At 43.1% G+C, this 19,067-nt stretch overlaps 1 protein-coding gene across 2 annotated transcripts; it reads left to right on the top strand.

Annotated features, from left to right (window-relative positions):
- Window positions 1-1,390: 1,390 nt before the first annotated feature.
- Window positions 1,391-17,379, top strand: NUB1 (negative regulator of ubiquitin like proteins 1). Of its 2 annotated transcripts, none has more exons than XM_005240948.4 (15): window positions 1,391-1,409; window positions 4,586-4,703; window positions 4,789-4,950; window positions 6,635-6,693; window positions 7,267-7,337; window positions 8,200-8,382; window positions 9,935-10,023; window positions 11,417-11,523; window positions 12,385-12,571; window positions 12,916-13,023; window positions 13,191-13,343; window positions 14,296-14,442; window positions 14,722-14,820; window positions 15,570-15,762; window positions 16,693-17,379. In XM_005240948.4, the coding sequence occupies exons 2-15, from the start codon at window positions 4,587-4,589 to the stop codon at window positions 16,854-16,856; spliced, it is 1,839 nt and encodes a 612-aa protein (XP_005241005.1). In that variant the 5' UTR covers window positions 1,391-1,409; window position 4,586; the 3' UTR covers window positions 16,857-17,379. The 2 variants fall into 2 exon arrangements, with proteins under 2 accessions (XP_005241005.1, XP_055660915.1); XM_055804940.1 differs by lacking the exon at window positions 1,391-1,409 and adding an exon at window positions 1,482-1,660.
- The last annotated feature ends 1,688 nt before the right edge of the window (window positions 17,380-19,067 follow it).

Below are 19,067 nucleotides of genomic sequence, written 5' to 3'. Positions count from 1 at the left end.
ATACAAACACAACATCGAGCAGCCTACCCTGCACAGCAAAATCCCTATGCAGCCTTGCACCCTACACCCACTCTAGGATGTTACAGAGACTCGAAGTAACACTCCAGCACCACCTCAGCTTGAGGTGGTGTTTGGAACCATAGAATCATTTAGATTGGGAATGATTTAGGATCATCAAGTCCAGCCATTAACTTAGGACTGCCAAGTCCATTTGTAAACCATGTCCCTAAGAACCACATCTATGTGTTTTTTGAACACTTCCAGGGATGGCCATTCCACCACCTACCTGGGCAGCCTGTTCCAATGTTTGACAACCCTTTCAGGGATTTTTCCTAAAATCCAATCTAAATTTCCTCTGGTGTAACTTAAGGCTGTTTCCTCTTGTTTTGTCACTGAAAGGAAAGCCTCCTTTCAGGTGGTTGTAGGGAGCGATAAGGTCCCCCCTGAGCCTCCTCCTCTCCAGGCTAAACCCCCCCAGTTCCCCCAGCCGCCCCCCACCAGCCTTGTGCCCCAGCCCCTTCCCCAGCCCCTGCCCGGCTCTGGACACGCTCCAGCCCCTCAATGTCTTTCTTATAGTGAAGGGCCCAAAATGGAACACTGGATTCAGGGGGATGATGACTTCCACGCTGGACACTCTATTTCTGATACAGGCCAGGATGCTGTTGGGCGTTTTGGCCAGCCGGGCACACTGCTGGCTCATGTTCAGATGGCTGTCAACCAGCACACACACCACTTACTCTTCCAGCCACGTGTCTGAACCCAAGTTGGCTTTTAACAGCCTCACAACCAGGCAAGAACCCACTGACCACCACTGAAGGGGAAATACAAGCTTCCACAAAAAAAGCACACCTCATTAAACACTGCTACCCTCAAAGAGCAAGGCTGGTGTGGGGGAATGGTAATCATCACATATCGACCCTTCCTAGCACCTTCTAAAGCAGCTTGGCCTTTTGAGAAACACTCCTTCTTAGTACAGACAGGAATTTCAGCCTTTTCCCTCACAAATGGGGAGGCTGCAGCTGACGGGTGGCTGCAGTGTGCTCAGCCTCCTCCATGCCCCAACACCTTCCGGAAGGGACAGCCCCTCAGGTAGCCAAGGGCCTTGGGGACACCCCCCCACCCCCACTTAAGGAACAGCAACCCAGGCTAGGCAGTACAGCGACAGCAACCCCTGCCGCTGCGGCACGTTAAACCAACAAACACCACCCCTCCGAGTGAGGGCAGGACGCTAAGATGGCGGCTAGAGCGTGGCTTCAACCACGTGACGAGTTCCCGCCTCGCTCCCGTTCCCCTGGCCCTTCCGCGCTGCCGTAGGGGGCCCGCACACGCCGGGGGTGACACACGCGGAAGCCCCACCCCTCGCGCCTACCCCGCCCTCGGAAGGCGAGCGGCGGCCGGCGGGCGCGCAGGTAAGCGCGTGACAACGCCACGGGGGCGGGGCCTGGGGGCGGGGCCAGGTGCAGGCCCCGCCCGCCCTCCCTCCCCCATCTCCCCCGGCCGTTGGTCGGGCCTGCGGTGCCGCCCCAGCCGCTCCCGGCTCCTCGCCTGAGGGAGGGGGCCAGCGCCGCGAGCTCAGGGTTGGGGGAGCAGCTGCGTGAGGGCTCCGAGCTCCTCCCGAGAGCGCCGGGGCCTGAGGCCTGGCCTCCGCCGCGGGGCGCAGGTGGGTGCCCGAGGGCCGGGGCGGCTGGAGCCCGGGGAGCGCCCCTCCGCCCGGCCCTTCCCGCTGCCAGCTGGGCCCGGCCGCCCCTCGCCCGTCGGGAGCGGGGGCTCGTACTTCAGCAACGCTCCCGCCACGGGAGGCGACCGCTGGGGCTCCCTGCCGGCTCCTCGGCCGCCTGCTTTGGCGGCGGCCCTGTGGCCGTGCCTAAAATCCCCTGGTGACACGGTGACTTGGCGCCAGCGTGCTCGGGGGGAGGCTGGCTGTCCGCTTGGGGGGCCTGGGGGCACCCGGGCCCAGCGCCCACTGAGCTGGCGGGGGCTTTGCAGATGCTGCTGCTTCGCTCTCCTGCCTGGCCCTTGGCCATGGAGGGGTGTGTGTATCCTGGGTGTGCCAGGTGGCTTCCCTCCTTATGGGCTGGAAAAACGAATGCATACCGCTCTGTTAGTAAACCTTTCTGAGAATCGTGTGTTCCTTCCAACAAAAACAGGGCCTGTGAACGTTATTTCTGTAATCGGTTTCTTTTGTGTCACATGTAAGGCGAACTGGCTTTAGAGGATGATATTTTAGTTATAAACTTTCAATCTTGCATTCAAAATGGCCCTTGGGAAATACCCCTGATTGTTTACTTAGTTTTGAGAAAGTCCCTTTAAACGCTTACTGAAAGTGAAAGCGTGGCAGGAGCACTTGCCGTGTTGGCTGATGGAAAATTGTCATGAATGTTTTTGCTAAGGATTCTTGTGCAGTTTACTTATGGTAAAATAGGAACTTATCATAAATACTAGAAGTGTTACATATACAATGAGAGCCTTTGTGTTTGTGAAAGTAAATTTTTTTTTTTTTAAATTATTTTCAATAGAGGGCTGGGAAAAATAAGTTTTATTGGAGACTCCAGTGGTGTTTTCTGGTTTAATAGCATAGTAAGAAATCACAGACTTATAAAACTATAAAATAGTATTGATAAAAAGATGAATGTTCAGTTTATAAATGCCACTTATATATACAATTCCTAGTCTTAAGTGTAGGTTGTAATTTTAGACTTTATCTGGGTGCCCTAAAGCCACTGATATCTTTTTTGTTTCTTAAGTTAATGTTAAGTAGAATTACAGCTGTAAAATTGTTCTTCAGCATAACCTAAAAGTGGGGAAATTATGATTACAGCTTGTTCATGAGAATTGCCTGGCATGTTTTGGAAAAGGGGGAAAGCTGCATTAATAAGTTGAACTCAGTCTTTTGAAAACTGAGCATGTTTGTGGATTTCAGCTTTGTAAATTCCATGGTAAACTAATAACAACAATAATATCATCCCAGCCAGAAAAAGAATGTGTGGTTGTCTCCTGGTTTGGACAGATGCTATGCAAATTATAGCAATCAAACTGGAAGGATTGTTAAACCATCCTCTTGCTCAGTTAATCCTTCTGACTCCTTTACAAGAGACTATTGTCTGCAGCTTTCAAAGATTCTTTGTAGCTCACTGAAGCAGGGGTTGAGGTAAGGTTAACCAGTAAACTTGCCCACATCGGATGTTTGCCTGCATTTTTTTGCTCTCAAATAGTCTGTTTCTGACCAAGGAACAGTCTTCGGAACTGGAAGAGTGGATAGAAATGTGTGATTCTTCTTTTCTGTCCCCTTTTCTCTTGAGAGCTATGTGTTAATAAACAAGAATGAGAAAAGGAAACAATTCTGAAAGGAAAGTGAAACTGATTAATCAAATTTCAATGCCAGCCTTAGTGCATGTATGCCAACATTTTAAATGCCTTTCAGTATAAATCAAAGGACATCTTCCATATAACTCCTAGAGCCAAGAGCCGCAATCTCCCATGCTTTAACATGCACATAGATATTTTTTTGTTTGTTTGTGGTATCTTCTGTTGAGATCACTGCACCCACCTTTCCTTGCCCTCTGTGTGCCCTCCCAGTTTCTTGGGGTTTTTTTCAGGGACATGCTGATTCACTCACAGAGGTTACTGCTTTTTCTGAGCTGAATGAGAATAACTTGTGGTGATGAATTCAGCCTGAACTCTTCAGCTGTGAGCCAGGGAGCTGCCCTGTCTCACTGTCATCTTCTCCCAAGTGACAACGAGTACTTTATTGCCTGGTGCAGACTTATAGCACATTTCATCTCAGATCTCAGCCTCTTGCACTTTATGTTGCTTGTGCCCTGTGTGCCCGTTCTAGCTTTGCAGTGGGAAGCTTGGACTATGAAAAGTGGCACCCTGACATTCCATCTTCGTGAAACCAGAATTTTATGATACTATTAAACTTGTTTGAAAAATTGTTGAGATTGGGGAGGGGAGGTGTAGATCATTGTCTGCTCTTTGCACTCCAGCTGATCTTGCTTTGCTGGAGGGCTGGGAACTTTACCTTATGGTCTTGTCATGGTGGAGCTTGTGGTTCTGAGATATTTCCTCCCGACACTTCTGTCCCCCAAAGATAGCAATAATTCATGTTCAGCTGTCCACTGGTGTAGAAAGGCTGTTAAAGTAGGAAAGTGAGAGAAGCAGGAAGGCAGAGTTACAACAAGGGCATGTTTTGGGGCAGAGGGGGCCAGATTGAGCAGCCCTGTCCAGAGCAGGAAAGAAAAATTGAATCTTGAGATTCTGGTGAATTGGCACCTTATGCAATTCTGGATCTTATGAAGGGTTAGGAAGAGGTTTCGTTTGTCTTGAAATGGCAGGGAGCTTCTGAGTTATCATTACTCCAATCCAGGTTTCACCCCCTTTTCATCCTTTTTTCCAGTTTTTTTGTAATAGTTTGGATTCAGGTTCCCCTCCCCACTAAAATGGAATGCATTCTATACTCAGCTTTTTTTTCAGAATTCCGAAATGTCACTTAGAATTTTCAAAGAAGTAGAATGTCTTAGTACAGGAAAGCTGTATTAAAAGATTGTCTTCCTTTTCTCTTCCAATTATACTTCTGTTTTAAAAGAATGGCACAAAAGAAGTATTTAATAGCCAAACTGACAAGCTGCTTAAGAGAGGACAAAATTCAGCTATGGAAACCACCATATACAAATGAAAAAAAAGAAGCTGGTAAAGAGATGAAGGTAAATATTCTCTTGAGTTGTTGTCATGCATCTTCCATGTCATACTGCTTGTGCATTTTTCCAGTTTTTCTTGCTGTTTTCGTAGGAGCTTGTACAAAAATATTCATCCAAGCTGAATATCAATGAGAATGATACAGAGAATATGCTTGAAGAAATACGGTGTAAAGCAATTGAGCGTGGAACAGGAAATGAAAATTTTAAAGTGACTGGGATTGCGAGACTTGATATATATCTGCCTCGTAAAAAGGTAAGTGACACTGCAGAAGAGTCAAGATAAGTAACTTGACTTTGGCCTGCTGGGTTCTAGGTATGTATTTAATGCAAATATTTTCACTTCTTCAGCTTTTTTGGGTGTATCATATGAGAGATATGTGTCATCTTAGGCCATGTATGGCTGATGACATTGAAAAGGAACTCCTTTAGCTTTTAACCATGGCATGTGGCAATGTTCTTACAGTGATGACATTATCCTCTTGTAACTATTCCAGCCCAGGCAGCTAACTTAAAATAAAGCTTACTTTATAATAGGTATGTTCAGTGTTTGAACTTGGAAATGAGAAGCGGTATTTTCTAATGTGATGGTACTCATCTATGGTCTTCCAAGTTAAGCTCCTAAAAGTTTCACAAAGATGGAATTGAATTAAGTCTTACCCTTTTAAAGCCATGCTTCAACCTCTAGTTCCAAGCAAAAAATATGCTAGAATAGTGACGTGAACCTAGCTAAACCAGTGTCAGACTGGTCACCATACCAAATTCTCTGGCTCCATCTACCCTAGACATCTAAACACAGGTTGGGGACAGGCTGGCCACTGATGGACATCCATACTGTCAAGCTGTTAGCATCAGCTGTGACGCATTTTAGCCTGGGCCAGCCAATATCTTGCCAGGCAATGCCCAGGCACAGTGTGAGGGCTGACATGGGCCAGGGACCCGTCCCAAATGGCACTTCAGATACAGCTGCTCTGCCTTGCAAGTTGAGAGGATTCAGCAATACGGATGTGAAGTGTGCTGTGCAGGTTGGTTACAGGACAGAAAGCAAGACCTTGATTAGGTTCTTACTAACACAAAGGCTCTTAACTGGGAATATTTTCCCCTTAAAAGCAGTCTCTAGCAAACACAACTGTCTCCAGTCACTTCCCAGTTTTGGTCTTGTACAGGAGCAGCATCTTCCCTGGTGCTGTATGTCTTTATCCACTCTGAGAACAGTGAAAGAACTTTATTTAGGGGCACTTAGAAGCCGTAGTCATCAGCAACAGAAGTAAATGTTCACTTTGGAAAAGGGCAGTGGTTTGGTGTCTTTTTCTGAAGATTTTTGATGGTAACCTATGCTTCAGAAGGATTTTTTTTTTTAAGTGAATACTTGCAAAAACACAACACAATCATAATTGTTCTCTCTCCTGTAGTAAAAAGTAATTACCAGGGCAAGTGATGGGCTAAAGGGTAGAGGGTGTTAAGTGATTGCCATACAGTTAAAACAAATAGTTTCATAATTCTTCTTTATAATGCTACTGGGCATAGGGGAATTAAACTGGAATTTTTAATTAATTATCTAATTTGAGACCAGAGACACTAATAGGAGTTAATCATAATTTAGCCAGTCACAGGTGAGTGCCATGATTACAAAGCAGAGTTAAGACTGGAAGTGCATAATTAAATTAGTCAGTTGAAATTGTTTGGTTCTGAATTTAGATTTACCTAATTCTGGATCTTCTGCTGTTATAATGTCTATTTTTAGCACAATATAGCAAGTGCAAGACTCCCTGTCTGGAAATTACTAATATGTATGCCCAACCATAACTCTGTTAACTTGATTATTATTTGAAAAAGAAAATGTAGTTGTTGTAAAACAATTAATTAAGAAAATGTCCAGAGTATCTGATATGCTTTTTTCCTCCCCTCCTCCTTTCTGCCACCCATTATAATTACTACAGAGCAGAAAAATCCCACTGGAAACTAACCTGTTCATCACAGGCAAGGAGCTCAGATCACAGTAAGTGTAATTACCCTTGGTGCTTCTGTAATAAGATAGCATGCTGCCATACAGTACAAAAAAAAAAAAAAACCAAAAAAAAACCCCAAAAAACAGAGCACTGTTTGCTTTAAGCTTTTTCTTGGCATGTATGTCTGAATAGGATGTCCCATACTGTCCCTCTAGGACAGTTCTTCATGTCAGAAGCTGTGGCTTACCAGACAGAAAACAGGAAAGTTGCAACTGTGGATGAAGACAGTTCTCTGTAAATCCCCAGCAAGTAGTGATCAGTGTTCCCAGTCTGTAACTAGGCAGGTCTTCTGAACAGTGAACATTATCTTCTCTTCCTCTTGTCTTTTCAAGCCTAATAAAATCAGATTATTTTCTTTTCTGTTTTTTCCCCCTCTGTATCCAAAATTCTCCCTATATGGTATACAAAACTTTCTGATGATATTTTACTTCTAGCAGCCTTTTATGGCAGAAGTTTTAAGCTAGTTATGAACATAATAATTCTTAAATTTTATTGCTGTTCTAACAGAAATATTGTATAGCCTCGCACGTTTATATTCATGGATGAAATAATTTATTTCACAGGATAGCACAGGAACATGCATTAAAAGAAAATGTTATCAAAATAATCATAAATAAGAAGCAGCTTGACCTGGGTATGTATCTCTAGTTGAGTATACTTTTATGGTAATTTTCTAGTTTACTGATTCTCAAAAGAAAAATTACTTGCAACTCTGTTAATTTCAGAAATCCCTAAGGAATAGTGATTATATTCTGCTAGGTTCTGCTCTACAGGAACTGTAGCAAATTATAATCAAAATTCTTAGGTAGAATTAGAGCAATTATAGGAATCATGTAATAAATGTTGAGAATCCATTGTTGGAGATTTAAAATGCTGAAAATGCATATTTAAGAGAAACCCTCAAAAAACATATTGTACAATTATGATTTAAGCATGTTAAAAAACTTTTTGTAACGCTTTATACACATTCAACTTGTCAGACATGTGGGAGGTGATGGCAACAGCTTTCTCTTTGTTAATGGCCTGAGCACCTGACATACTTATTTCCCTTAGAATGTGTAAGAAATAGAGCCATGGAATTGACAATAGGAACTGAAATTCAAATCCCAGTTCCTCTGTCCTGTTACTATTGTGGTGTGTGATCCTGGACTGTTATTCCAGTGTGTGCCTGAAGGTCAATTAACTGAAATGGAAACAATCCTGTTTTTTGAATGTTTTGAAAAAAGTAAGCAAAGAAAACTACCAGTCATTTCAAAAGCACTTTTTAAGATGTAAGTCTGATGCTAATTTCTGAGTTTCTGCTGAACATGTCAGTAATTGGCAGGGGTCTTGACTGAGTGAGTCTTGAGTACTGTAGTTCTTCCATACAGTACAAGGCTGTTCAGGTTGTTTTGTTTGTGGGTGCTGGTTCCCCCCACAATGGCAGTACAATATAAAATGGTCTCTTTTTCACAAGTAGAAAATTTGGATTGTATTCATCGTGCTCTATTCTGCAGGCAAAACCCTTGAAGACCAGGGTGTGACACACAATGCAAAAGTGATGGTACTTCAGCTGGAACAGAGCGATGAGGAAACAAAAAGAAGAGTTCAGGAAGAAGAACTTCAATGCAAGAAAGAAAAGGAAATAAATGAAAAGATGCAAAGAACTAAAAAGGGTTTGGAAATTCTAGCAGAAAGAGGTAAAGGGGGATTGTTGGCAGGGGTTTGGGGGGTAGCGGGAGATGGGTTTTCATTAATTCTTGTGCATCAAAAATTATCTTGTCAGCGGACTTTCAATGTAAGAAGAGTGCTGGTACTATGGCTGGATTTCAGCTTATACTTTTGTAGGTTTCTGCCTACTTGTCAACTTAAAATCCAGTTTTCTAGAACTGCCTTTCCTACTGTAACCCTTCTTACACAACTGGAGTGCTAGAAAACATTTGGCACTTTTGAGAAGGATATAATACGAATTAATCATTATTTAATTAGCACTTTACAGTTAAGGGACTGATGACTCTTGAGAACAGGCTTTAAATTCATTGTAGACATAAGCACAGTGGAATAATGTTTTATAAGTAATTAAACACTTTTTTTGTAGTTTACCTCAGATATTGCTGTGCGTAACCATGGTTTCATTGTGCAGAACAGCTCACTCGTCATTCTGATCTGTAACGTGGCTGTTCTGTTTTCATTGTATTTGATGTTGATTGCTGGCAACTGTGGATTAAGTTAAAGGGATATAGTCAATTTAACAGTAATAATTTTCAAAATGAGGTTGTGTTTGTCAATTGCATTGCTAGGTGGTGAGTTTAAATCCCTTCACTATTCTGTTTCAAAAATCCACAAACAAGAAACTGAAACTGAGTATGTAACAGATTCCTGCCAAATGAAAAAATACCTGAACAAAGCTTCTTTTAACAGTCAGTGACAGCCTGTTTCTTAATGGAATATCAGTTTTTTGAACAAATGAAAGAAGTGATTCCTTTCATGGACTTAAGGGGTGATTTCCAGCCCTTGAATCCTGTATAGGACCTCTTTAAGATATTTACCAACAGTCAGTTACAGCACAGAGCCAGCATACCCAGTAGAACCCATACTGGGCTTACAGGCTGAAGGGTCTTTGTGAAGCGTAGGAAAGATTTAACAACCTTTTGTTTCATCTGAGAAAAATTGCAGGGCAGAAGCTTTTAATCCCAGCAAATTCCTGCTTAACTGCCTTTTGTTTACAAGAAAAGCATCCTTTCATTGTAAATCAGATGGAAGTGAAAACAAAATTGATAGTTTGGGTGTAAGCATTAAAGAAGTGGCAGAAGAAAAACACAGAGATGTATTTTTATATTTTTTCCAAGTTATCAGCTGTGCTCAGTTGTGGTTTTTTATATTCTATGCTTTATTTGATAAATAATTTCAAGTGTTGTACCATGTAACATGTAGGTATTTTGTCTTCTGCAAAAAATTCTTTATGATTCGTGTAGCTTTTGATGTTCTGTCTAAAATTCTGGACGTACAAGGGGTTTTTTTGTAGCGACCTTTCTTAAAACGTTCTTCATGCTTGTTTGATCAGGGCCATTGTTAGTTGGTATGTCAAAAAAACCCACTCATGCAGCCTTTATATGTAATTCTGGGGTTTTTTGTTGTTGTTTGTTTGCTTTTTTGTTTAACAATGTACTTAGTGACATGCTCTTATGACAGCAGAGTTACTCTGTTGAAGGTGGTACTTAAAAATTTAAATTGCTTTTTCTTATATTTCAGAGGAATACTTGGATGCAGATTCTGTTCCATACCTAGATATAGCTAATCAAACTGGAAGGTCAATCGAGATTCCCCCTCAGGCTAAAAAAGTAGGTAAAAGTATCTTACAAAGCTATTAAGATGACTTTTTAAAGCCTGATTTGTGAAGCGCTTCAAATATGGGATTGAATTACAGTCAGACTTTTTTGGGATGTAACCTGGGTCCACTAGGTGTTTGCTTAATAGAAATAATTTTGAAATAAAATTGAAGTAGAACTCTAAAATAGGGAAAACTTCAGTCATCTGGAGACAGACCTCTGATTGCTGATATAATTGCAGGTCTAATCTTGCACAGAGCCCTGTGAGGTCCATATCTTATTTTTGTGGTTTAAGATGGGTTTTAATTTCGTTACATCCTAGCACCTATCTTAAATTCATGTCACACTAGGGCACCCAGAAAATAACTTGTTAGGCCTTAGTTTCAGTTGGAAACTTGACGAGTCTCTCAGTCAGACTCTTTTAAAATAGTTTTGAGATCTTTTGCACTGTGACCCTGGTTTGTTCACTATTCAAGAAAGTTGCACATTCTCAACTGAAAATAGCTTTGACTGGGTGCAAGCATTGAATGATAGTAGAAATGACATACCTGATGTTGGCCACTGCAGTGGAAGAATAGTGGTAGATGCCATCTTTTAAGATTGCTGGTTTTTCTAAAGATAAAAATCTTTACAAATACTTGAAATTACCCAGTAATTAAAAAAATATACCAGGAGGAAATGAGCAGACTACAACATGTGTTAACTGCTGCTCTAGCCTCTTCTGAGGCATACTGGTTTTTTCTGCATCATCTGGAGCTTCTGGATGATTGGAATAACAACTGTCCAGTCTCACAATGTATGCTGTTCTGATGAAGTGCTGAAAGTAGCAATTCACCTAAAGAGTTAAAGCATCAAATGTTCAAGTGCACAAGACTTCATCAGTATTGAACATGGGTAAGAGGAAATATTGCAGGTTGTTTCTACCCAGAAATATTATTTACATTTTTATTTGTCATACTGCAGGAACTTGAGTGTTTTCCTGCCACATTCAAAATTTAATTTTCAGTTCTGAGGTTTTGCAGGCAGTGAATTGTTAGGTTTTACAAGGTAGTTGTAATAGCAAAGCAAAACAGATTTGATGCTGTTAGGAAGTGTAGTACCCAGAAAATGCTTAGCTTTTTATCGCTTATCATTGAAAATCTGTCTGGGATTGCATTCTTAAAAAAAAATTTGGTACGATGTTTCATGTGTTGATAACATTCATTGCTTTTAATTAGACAATATCTAACATTAGCAGATGGGAGAAAAGCATGAAGCGATGTGAAGTAGTACTGCTCTTACAGAACTGATGCAATGGTATTTTTCTAGGAAGAACAAAGGCTGTAATGGATTACCTAGATGCTTCTGTTTAGTTACATAAGTGATTTGGGGAGGAGACAAAAAAAGTCTCAATCTGTTTTTCTAGGCCCTTGTGCTGGCAATGGGTTATCATGAGAAGGGCAGAGCATTAATGAAGAAGAAAGAATATGAAATAGCCCTGCCGTATTTGTTGGATGCTGATAAACACTTCTGGTAAGAAGCTTTTGAGTCCTTGTGTCTCTGTTGCCTTTACTGTCAGCCAAATTCAGGAACAGCATCAGCTCTACCTGTGCCTGTTGCCCAGGGTTGCTTCACACCCCTTTGCAGATGGGAAACAGTATACAAAGGCTCTGATGTGCAGTGGCAGGTGGCTTTGTGTGGAACACCTGAAGCAGATACTGCCACTGGGCAACTTAATCTTTCATATCAATGTAAACAGAAACTGTCAGTATTCACATACTAGGCTATAAATTGCACTAGCTTGAGAGACGGTTATGGTTATGCGTTCACAATTGCTCCTGTGGGCTAATAATTTCTTGTAAAAGGTGGAGCAGATAGCTGAGGTCAGTAACCATACCAGGGTTTCTGCAAGTAAACTAGTTTCCTGTTAGCAGTCAGAGCCCTGAATAGTTTTTTTTGAGATCCCCAGAAGTAATATTGTCCCCAGTGTGCTGCTTATGTGTGTGTATGTGCAAGGAGACTGGCACAGAACTCGGTATGTTCACATGCACTAAGGAAGACAGTTTCTCTGCCCTCTCAAAGATTGCACAAGGTTTAATTCCATTCTACTTTTAAAGAGATGCTGCCTTAAGTAGTCATCACAACTCAGTTTGTTGCTGTAATTCTTTGAGATGGAACGTTAGCGTTAGCATCCTGCGTATTGGTGAATGTGATGGGAGGTCAGTGCTTTATGAAAGTTCCGCTGACATCAGTTTGCTATCACGGCTATGAAGTGTGTGCTTTCTCAAATGTGATTGTGCACACTTCTAGCATGTTGTTTCATTGGGGTTAAAAAGCCAGGGGAATAAACAACCCCCTCGCAGAAAAAAACGAAGTAATTGTTTTATTTTCCAGTGAGTGTAGCACGGAACTGCTGAATACCGTTGATAATTATGCTGTACTGCAGCTGGATATAGTGTGGTGTTACTTCCGCCTGGAGCAGCTGGACTGCCTGGATGATGCAGAGAAAAAGCTGTCCACAGCACACAGATGCTTCCAGAGGTGCTATGGGGAAAACCATGAAAGACTTATTGATATCAAGGTATGCTGGTTTTGATTTAATTAGGATTTTTATCCTATGCGTATTCAGTTATTACAAGATTGACTTTCGGAAGTTTCAAGTTTTCTTATGTCTCCTTAGCCTGTCATCTAGTTGCGTAACTGTCAGCACAGTGAAAGCATTGGACCTGACAAAAAGGTCATGGCAAACATGCACATTTATATGCACAGACATCATCAGTGGTTTAGATGTGATACTTTGTCTGCACACTGTGTCACATATTGCCGATTATGTCTTCGTTAAATGTGTAATATTGATAATGAATTTATATTCTACTATATGTTTCTCCCCCTGTGCTCCCCCCTCTTGTTTAAACAATTCTTTAGGGAAGCTATGGTCGTGAGAAGGTTTTATTTCTACGGCTTTACCTCCTTCAAGGGATAGGACACTATCACAGCGGCAGAGAAAAGGAGGCTGCTGAATATATTCAGAAGGTAAGACACCATTAGGTAAAATTTCTGAGTTGTTCACGCTGGCTCCTGTGTTTGGGCTCTGTCTTGTACCTGTTCTCTGCTTACTTTAGAAAAATGGGGAGATAGGTTGGTTTGTTTGTATCTTAGAAACAGTTTAAGTAGTATCATCTTGTTCTTTCTGTACACAGGCATCTTGTTTATATGAAGAGCTGTCCATAGATCCCGATAAAGTTGATCGCCTGTCACTGCTGGGATTCTCCGAACAGGAAGCTCGCCTTGCCCTGCGAGCGTGCCATGGGAACGTGGAGCATGCTGCCAACCTTATCACCAACAGGAGAGAGGTATGGTGCAGTGAAAGTATTAAATCAAGGATCGTATTAGTTGGAGTGTCCATAAGGTCATGTTTTGTGTGACTGGAGCAACATGGTACTAAATTAAGAACTTTGATTATCCTACTTTGGCACAGTTAGTGTAACTGACAGTTTGACATCTGTTGCCACAAGTTTGAAACCAAAAGTTCACGCGATGAGGGAAGCTCTGTCCCAAAACAGATGGGATGAGAGTGCCAAAGACCTGTGGTTGTACCACAGAGGCACATAGGAAGACTTTGCATTGGTGTTTACTACTCAGCACTGCTCTGTATGGGAATAAAAACACCATGATCAAGCCTGTCACTCCTGGGCTTGGCTGGTCTGAAAGACAAGCAGCTGCACAATGAAGTGCTCTGAGGGTAACCATCAAGTTACACTGTATTATGGCTCTTGGCTCGGAAGATTCGGGGTGGGGAGGAGAATTTTTTTTGTGCTAAAATGAAATGAAGACAATGTTTTCCACATCTGAAGTACCTGAAGTGGTGTTTGGTAAGCTGAGGTGGCACATCTAGACTTCAGACAGTGAAATGTGGATGGAAAAGTCAAATGGCTGAGAGAAGGCCTGAACAGAACTCCTTGGCTACATGCCCAGTTCTGACTGTATGTCCTTGGCAAGTCTTGTCTACAGCCCATCTGCCAAACAAGTTTGTCACTTACCACACAGGGCCCATAATAGCTGTGATAGCATAAGATCCAATCTGCAGAGCGGAAGTATGGCAGCAGTGCTAGCTCATGGAAATGCAACTTTATTTAGTAACGAGTGTCTGGCAGCACAGTCTGTATTTAAAAAAAGACAAAATCCCTTTTCCTCAAGAGATTCAAACTCAACTCTAAGAAAGAAATCCAAGAAATCCTATATGCACAGGGAAAGGCTGAAGCGTTCCCATGCACAGGGAGCTTTGTAATGGCTGTGTTCTTGCAGGAAAAGGCACAGATAAGGAGGGAGGAGAGAGCTAAAAGGCGGCAGCGACTGGAAGACATAAATACCTTGAAAAGTATGGGCTATTCAGAGAGAGCTGCTCAAGTAGCTCTTCATAATACGCAAGGAAACCTGGACCAAGCCTTTAAGGTAAGTTATTTTCAGGAATAGTGCTTTTGTACAAAAATCTCGTTTGCTTTTTTATTTATTGTTTAGCAGATTCTTATTTTCTGTAGTCAGTATTTGTTAGTTCATAGCTACCTTTTCTGAGCCGTAACGACTGAGCTTCCACTTCCTGATCTGATGAATCAGGTATCACTTGAGTTGGCTGAGGTTTGCTTGTATCAGCTCTTGGGCTAAATACGTACCCATGCTGAGGACTGTTAAGTTTTTGTTGGTCTGTTCTGATCCCCCTCTGTTTTATTTTAGTTTATTCTGGACAATCCTGAGTTACTGTTGGAAGATGATGATGATGACAATCCTGTGGCCACGGACCGGTTTCAGGTTTCCCAGGAAAGTATTGATCAGGTAAGCTAGACCATTTGCTTTCTTAGGAGTTGATTGTCTTATTTCTGAATTACGTCTTCAAACACACCAGATCTTCGTTAAGCAGAGCTGTACAAATATTCTTTGACCCATGTCACTCAAGCTGTCGCACTTCCACTGCCTGGCATCTGCTCTCCACGGTGAAGTCACGCTCAGGCTAAAATGTAATTTGTGTGTACATCCTGCCCATTACACCAACCTGTCATGCACGGATGCAGAGGGAAGTATGCACAGTGTAACGCTCTATCCAAAAAAAGACAGCAAATGAGAAATTTATTCAAGTGTCTAAACACTGCAGCGCACAAAGGAGCGAGTTGGACTGTGTCTTTCTCATCACAGGCTGTCTGGAAAGCTCCTCAGTAGTTAGTGTGGCTATGTAATAATGTCATATAGGCAAGAAAACTATATTGCCTAGAAAAAGTAGCACATGCACCCTCCTGATATGCTGGAGTGCTTTGAAGTTTCCTTTTGAAAAAACAGAAAAAGCATTGGTCTGATATCAAACAAGAGGCTCTTGATTATGTTCAACGTCCCCATTCCTTTAATAGGTCACTGCCCTGTTGTTAACTGTTCCAGTAAACCAGAGTCAGTGTCCTGGAATTCCTGGCATGCAGTGCTTTCCTCTGCAAGAGGAATGACTGCAGATGCAGAGTCAGATTCCTGTCAGACCTGATGCTGGGTGAGCTTGGATTTCTCCAGGTTTATCTTTATTTTCTTTCCCACTCCTGCAGCTGATGTATATGGGTTTCAGCCGTGAGTCAGCAGAGCAAGCTTTAAAGGTCTTCAAAGGCAACATCCACTTAGCTTCCCAAACCCTTGCTCATTATGGGGGAGTTCTTCCTGCTTCGCTGCAGCTGTCTCCAGAAGGGTCCAGTCCATCAGAAGAATCAGCGTCATCAAAAGACTCGCCTACAGAGTCTGCAGGTAAGAACGCTGCATACAGCAGGCAGAGGAGAGGGAAGGGGGAGGGCTGTTCTGGCTTTTGTAGGAAATGATTAAGCGACTTCTGCTTACATACTGGTAGAGGGCCCCCAGTAATGCCCCTCGCTGTTTATATTAGTAACATAGTTACAGGCAAGGCATGGTTACCTCGGGTAAGCTGTCACCCCAGCAGGCGGTGACAGCCATATATGGGACCGTAAGGGGGATGTACGGGCCATAAGCAGCGTGCCCGACAGATGCAGCCCAGAAGCGAGGGTAACTTCAGCGGTGTTCCGGGAAGGGCTAAGGAAATGGCCCCTGAGCAGGCTGTGGCTTTGGCAGTCAAGACTGGAGGCGTTGGATGCCTGCATCTCCCCTTCCCCAGCGAGGAACGCGTGGCCCCCTCTAGCCCACAAGTGTTCTAGCTTCTCCCATCTAACTGTACTTGCTCACACCAGTTCTCTTTAAAAACCAGCCGGCCTCTCCCTGCCAGTACTCTGCAGGAGAGCAAGTACGAAGTTGCTGGAGCATGTTGCCTGGACCTGCCACTGACAGCGATGAGATTTTGGCTTGCTAGTATCTGGGTTCTGACTGGTGGGGAGTTTATTCCAGATCTGTGCTGTATGGTCAGGTGATTCGACCACATACTCCTTCCTCGTGTCACTTGTGTAATAGAACCGTAATGGAGACTTGCCCTTGAGCAAAGAAGAGACTTCCATGTACTTTCACTCTCTTCTGTTGTTTGTCAGAACTGTAGTGGTCCCTGTTGCACAACTGAAGAGGAGAAAATGGCCATCCTGCAGTACCTTTTGCAGAGCCATTTTAAGAGGTTGTTTTAGAGTGTGAGACTTGCAGAGCAGTCATGCTGGTAAAATAAGGAAAGCACCAACTTCTTCCAGAACTTAATTCACTGCTACTTCTTTTTATTGCAAGGTTCTTCTAGTTCACCAACAGATGAAGACATGGAGACTGATGCAGTCAATGAAATCCTAGAGGATATTCCTGAACATGAAGAGGATTATCTGGATTTAACGCTGGAGGAAGAGGAACAGATCATTCATGAATACTTATCCTATATACAAGTACCACAGCATTAAATCCCATTACATCTACTTCACTTATACGTATTTACCTTGACGAAATTGAGTTTGGATTATAAATGCACCTTCAGCTTATCTCTTACTAAATGCCTTGAATTCAGTTAAACTATAGGTGGAACACTTAATTCCTGCTTATTTATAAATCTGCTTAAAGCCTACATTTGTGATACATTGTAATTTATTGTCATAGCAGAAAAATAGAAACATTTATTTTCAGAAGAAAATTTAATAGAACTAAAGTATATTTTTATTGTGAAATAAGTTAATTCACTTAGTATTCAAGTAAAGAAGCATTTCTATACCATTTTAAAATACCAGCTTTAAAAAAAAAAAGGTGAATTTGTAAATCAGAGACCTAGCTCATGAGGTTATAGAGGTATTGACTTTCAAGCTGTTCTCCTTTTCTTCTGAGAGATTTCTAAGAGACATTTGTGTGTCTGTCGTGCATGGATTTGTACTGTGCTCTGCTTGTCACTTCCTGCAGGTGTTACACAGGCAATAAAGATAACTGTGTGCTGCTGCTGCTGCTTGTGGTAAGTTTTCTGCGCTTTGGTTTTAAAAACCAGTGGGAACTACCTGTCAGGGCCAGGGCCTGTCAGACCCCAGTGACCCGCCTGGCGGTATGTCCTTTTATAACTAAATAACCAGTTCCCCCCAGCAGCTTCTTAACCTCTTGCAGGTGCCTGGCTCAAGGGGGATGGATTTCACAGGGACTAGGTGATTGTCTTTAATCGGCTGTTGAACCAAACCTGGTTCAGGCGCTGTCTCGGTAATTGCACCCCGCCTCGGCATTCTGGAGGAGTGTTTGGGGTTGTGTGTCTGGTACGACACCCCGTTTTCTGCCGTGTCAGCACTCCTCAGGGAACAGAAGTTCCCCTGCTTGGCAGCCTGCCTCTAGCGTTGTTCTTTGCTTCCATAACGACGCTGTGACGGCAGAGGGAGCCCGAGCGCCGCCTGGGCCGGGCGCCGCGCACAAGGCGGCGGGCAGCGCTCGGCAGCCCCCACACAGCAGCTGCAGGAGCGCGGCCCTTCCCTCCGGTGGCAGTTTGTCCTTACCCAGCACCTACCCCTGAGGAAGCGAGGGCCTGAACTTCTGCTGGGGCAAACATGACACCGGAGGAAGCTGAGCTTTGGCCTGCAAAACAACCGCTCGGTTCCAGCAGATGGACTTAATAGGCTCCAGTAATGGATTTTTTTTTTTCCTGGCTACCCTAGCCAAAGACAGCAAAAAGCAGGGAGTGATTACACTGTTAAGGAATTATTTGTATTTCATACTTCTGTATCAAGGCAAGTGCTATAAAAATTGAGTATTTTGTATCTCCTCCCAGAAAGCTGAAGTGTTTCTAAAGCCAGAACTACAAGCTTTAGGGGGGAAAAAAACCAGGCCCAGCAATCATTATATCCCATTTCTCTGCAGGCAGGCACTAAGGAACCACTGGAGAAAAGGCAGGGAAAAACCGGAATATACAAAAGAAATGTAGGAAGTGATAGATGTAGTTTTAACTACAGTAGGTGGGAAAGCACAACATGATTCCTTCGTTTAGCCAGAGGGGTTCCCAGACGTACAGGCATTTCCCTACGCTAGGCCCTGGGCAGGCAGTGGCAGCAGTGCTGGGCTGTACAGGCGGTGTTTCTCCTCCTTTGAAGTGGCTTCCATAGCAAACTGGCAGTGACAACTTAAGAAGTTAAGGTTTGTCCTTGGGGAATTTAAAATTAGCATCGTAACATGCAGTGCTTGTCAGAGGAGCCGTTCCTCGGTGATGTAATTCTGCCAGCACTGCCTCTGACTGAGTGTGCAGTTTTAAGTCATCGGCAGGGCAGGAGGCAGGGGCTAGAAGTTTTAATTTTGACCGCGTATTTGAAGATGTTGTGATATTACCACTTCTGCCTGTAGCTAAACATGACTCATTAATTCCCTTCTTTACAAGGTCTATGCCTGCTAAATCCATTTGCTAATTCCATATGCAGCTGCTGTATGGGCAGATAAGCTCTCATGTCTACTGTACTGTGTGCAAAGTTTTAAACAATCCGTATAGCCCAGACCACCTGTGCTGCTCCGTCCCCCTCTGCTAGAGGCCTCCGTCAGCAGAACACAGACTGCGCGGTGCAGTCAGCCATCACCCCAGCAACCACCAGCTCATAAACCTGTCTCACAGGGCCAATACTGAGCTATAACGACTGGACTGAGAGGTTTAGAGTGGAATTAAG

This window comes from Falco peregrinus, chromosome 5 (genome assembly GCF_023634155.1).
Source record: "Falco peregrinus isolate bFalPer1 chromosome 5, bFalPer1.pri, whole genome shotgun sequence".
NCBI classification, from domain to species: Eukaryota; Metazoa; Chordata; class Aves; order Falconiformes; family Falconidae; genus Falco; species Falco peregrinus.
Note: the sequence above shows the minus strand (reverse complement) of the source record. Positions and strands in the feature narration are given on the sequence as shown.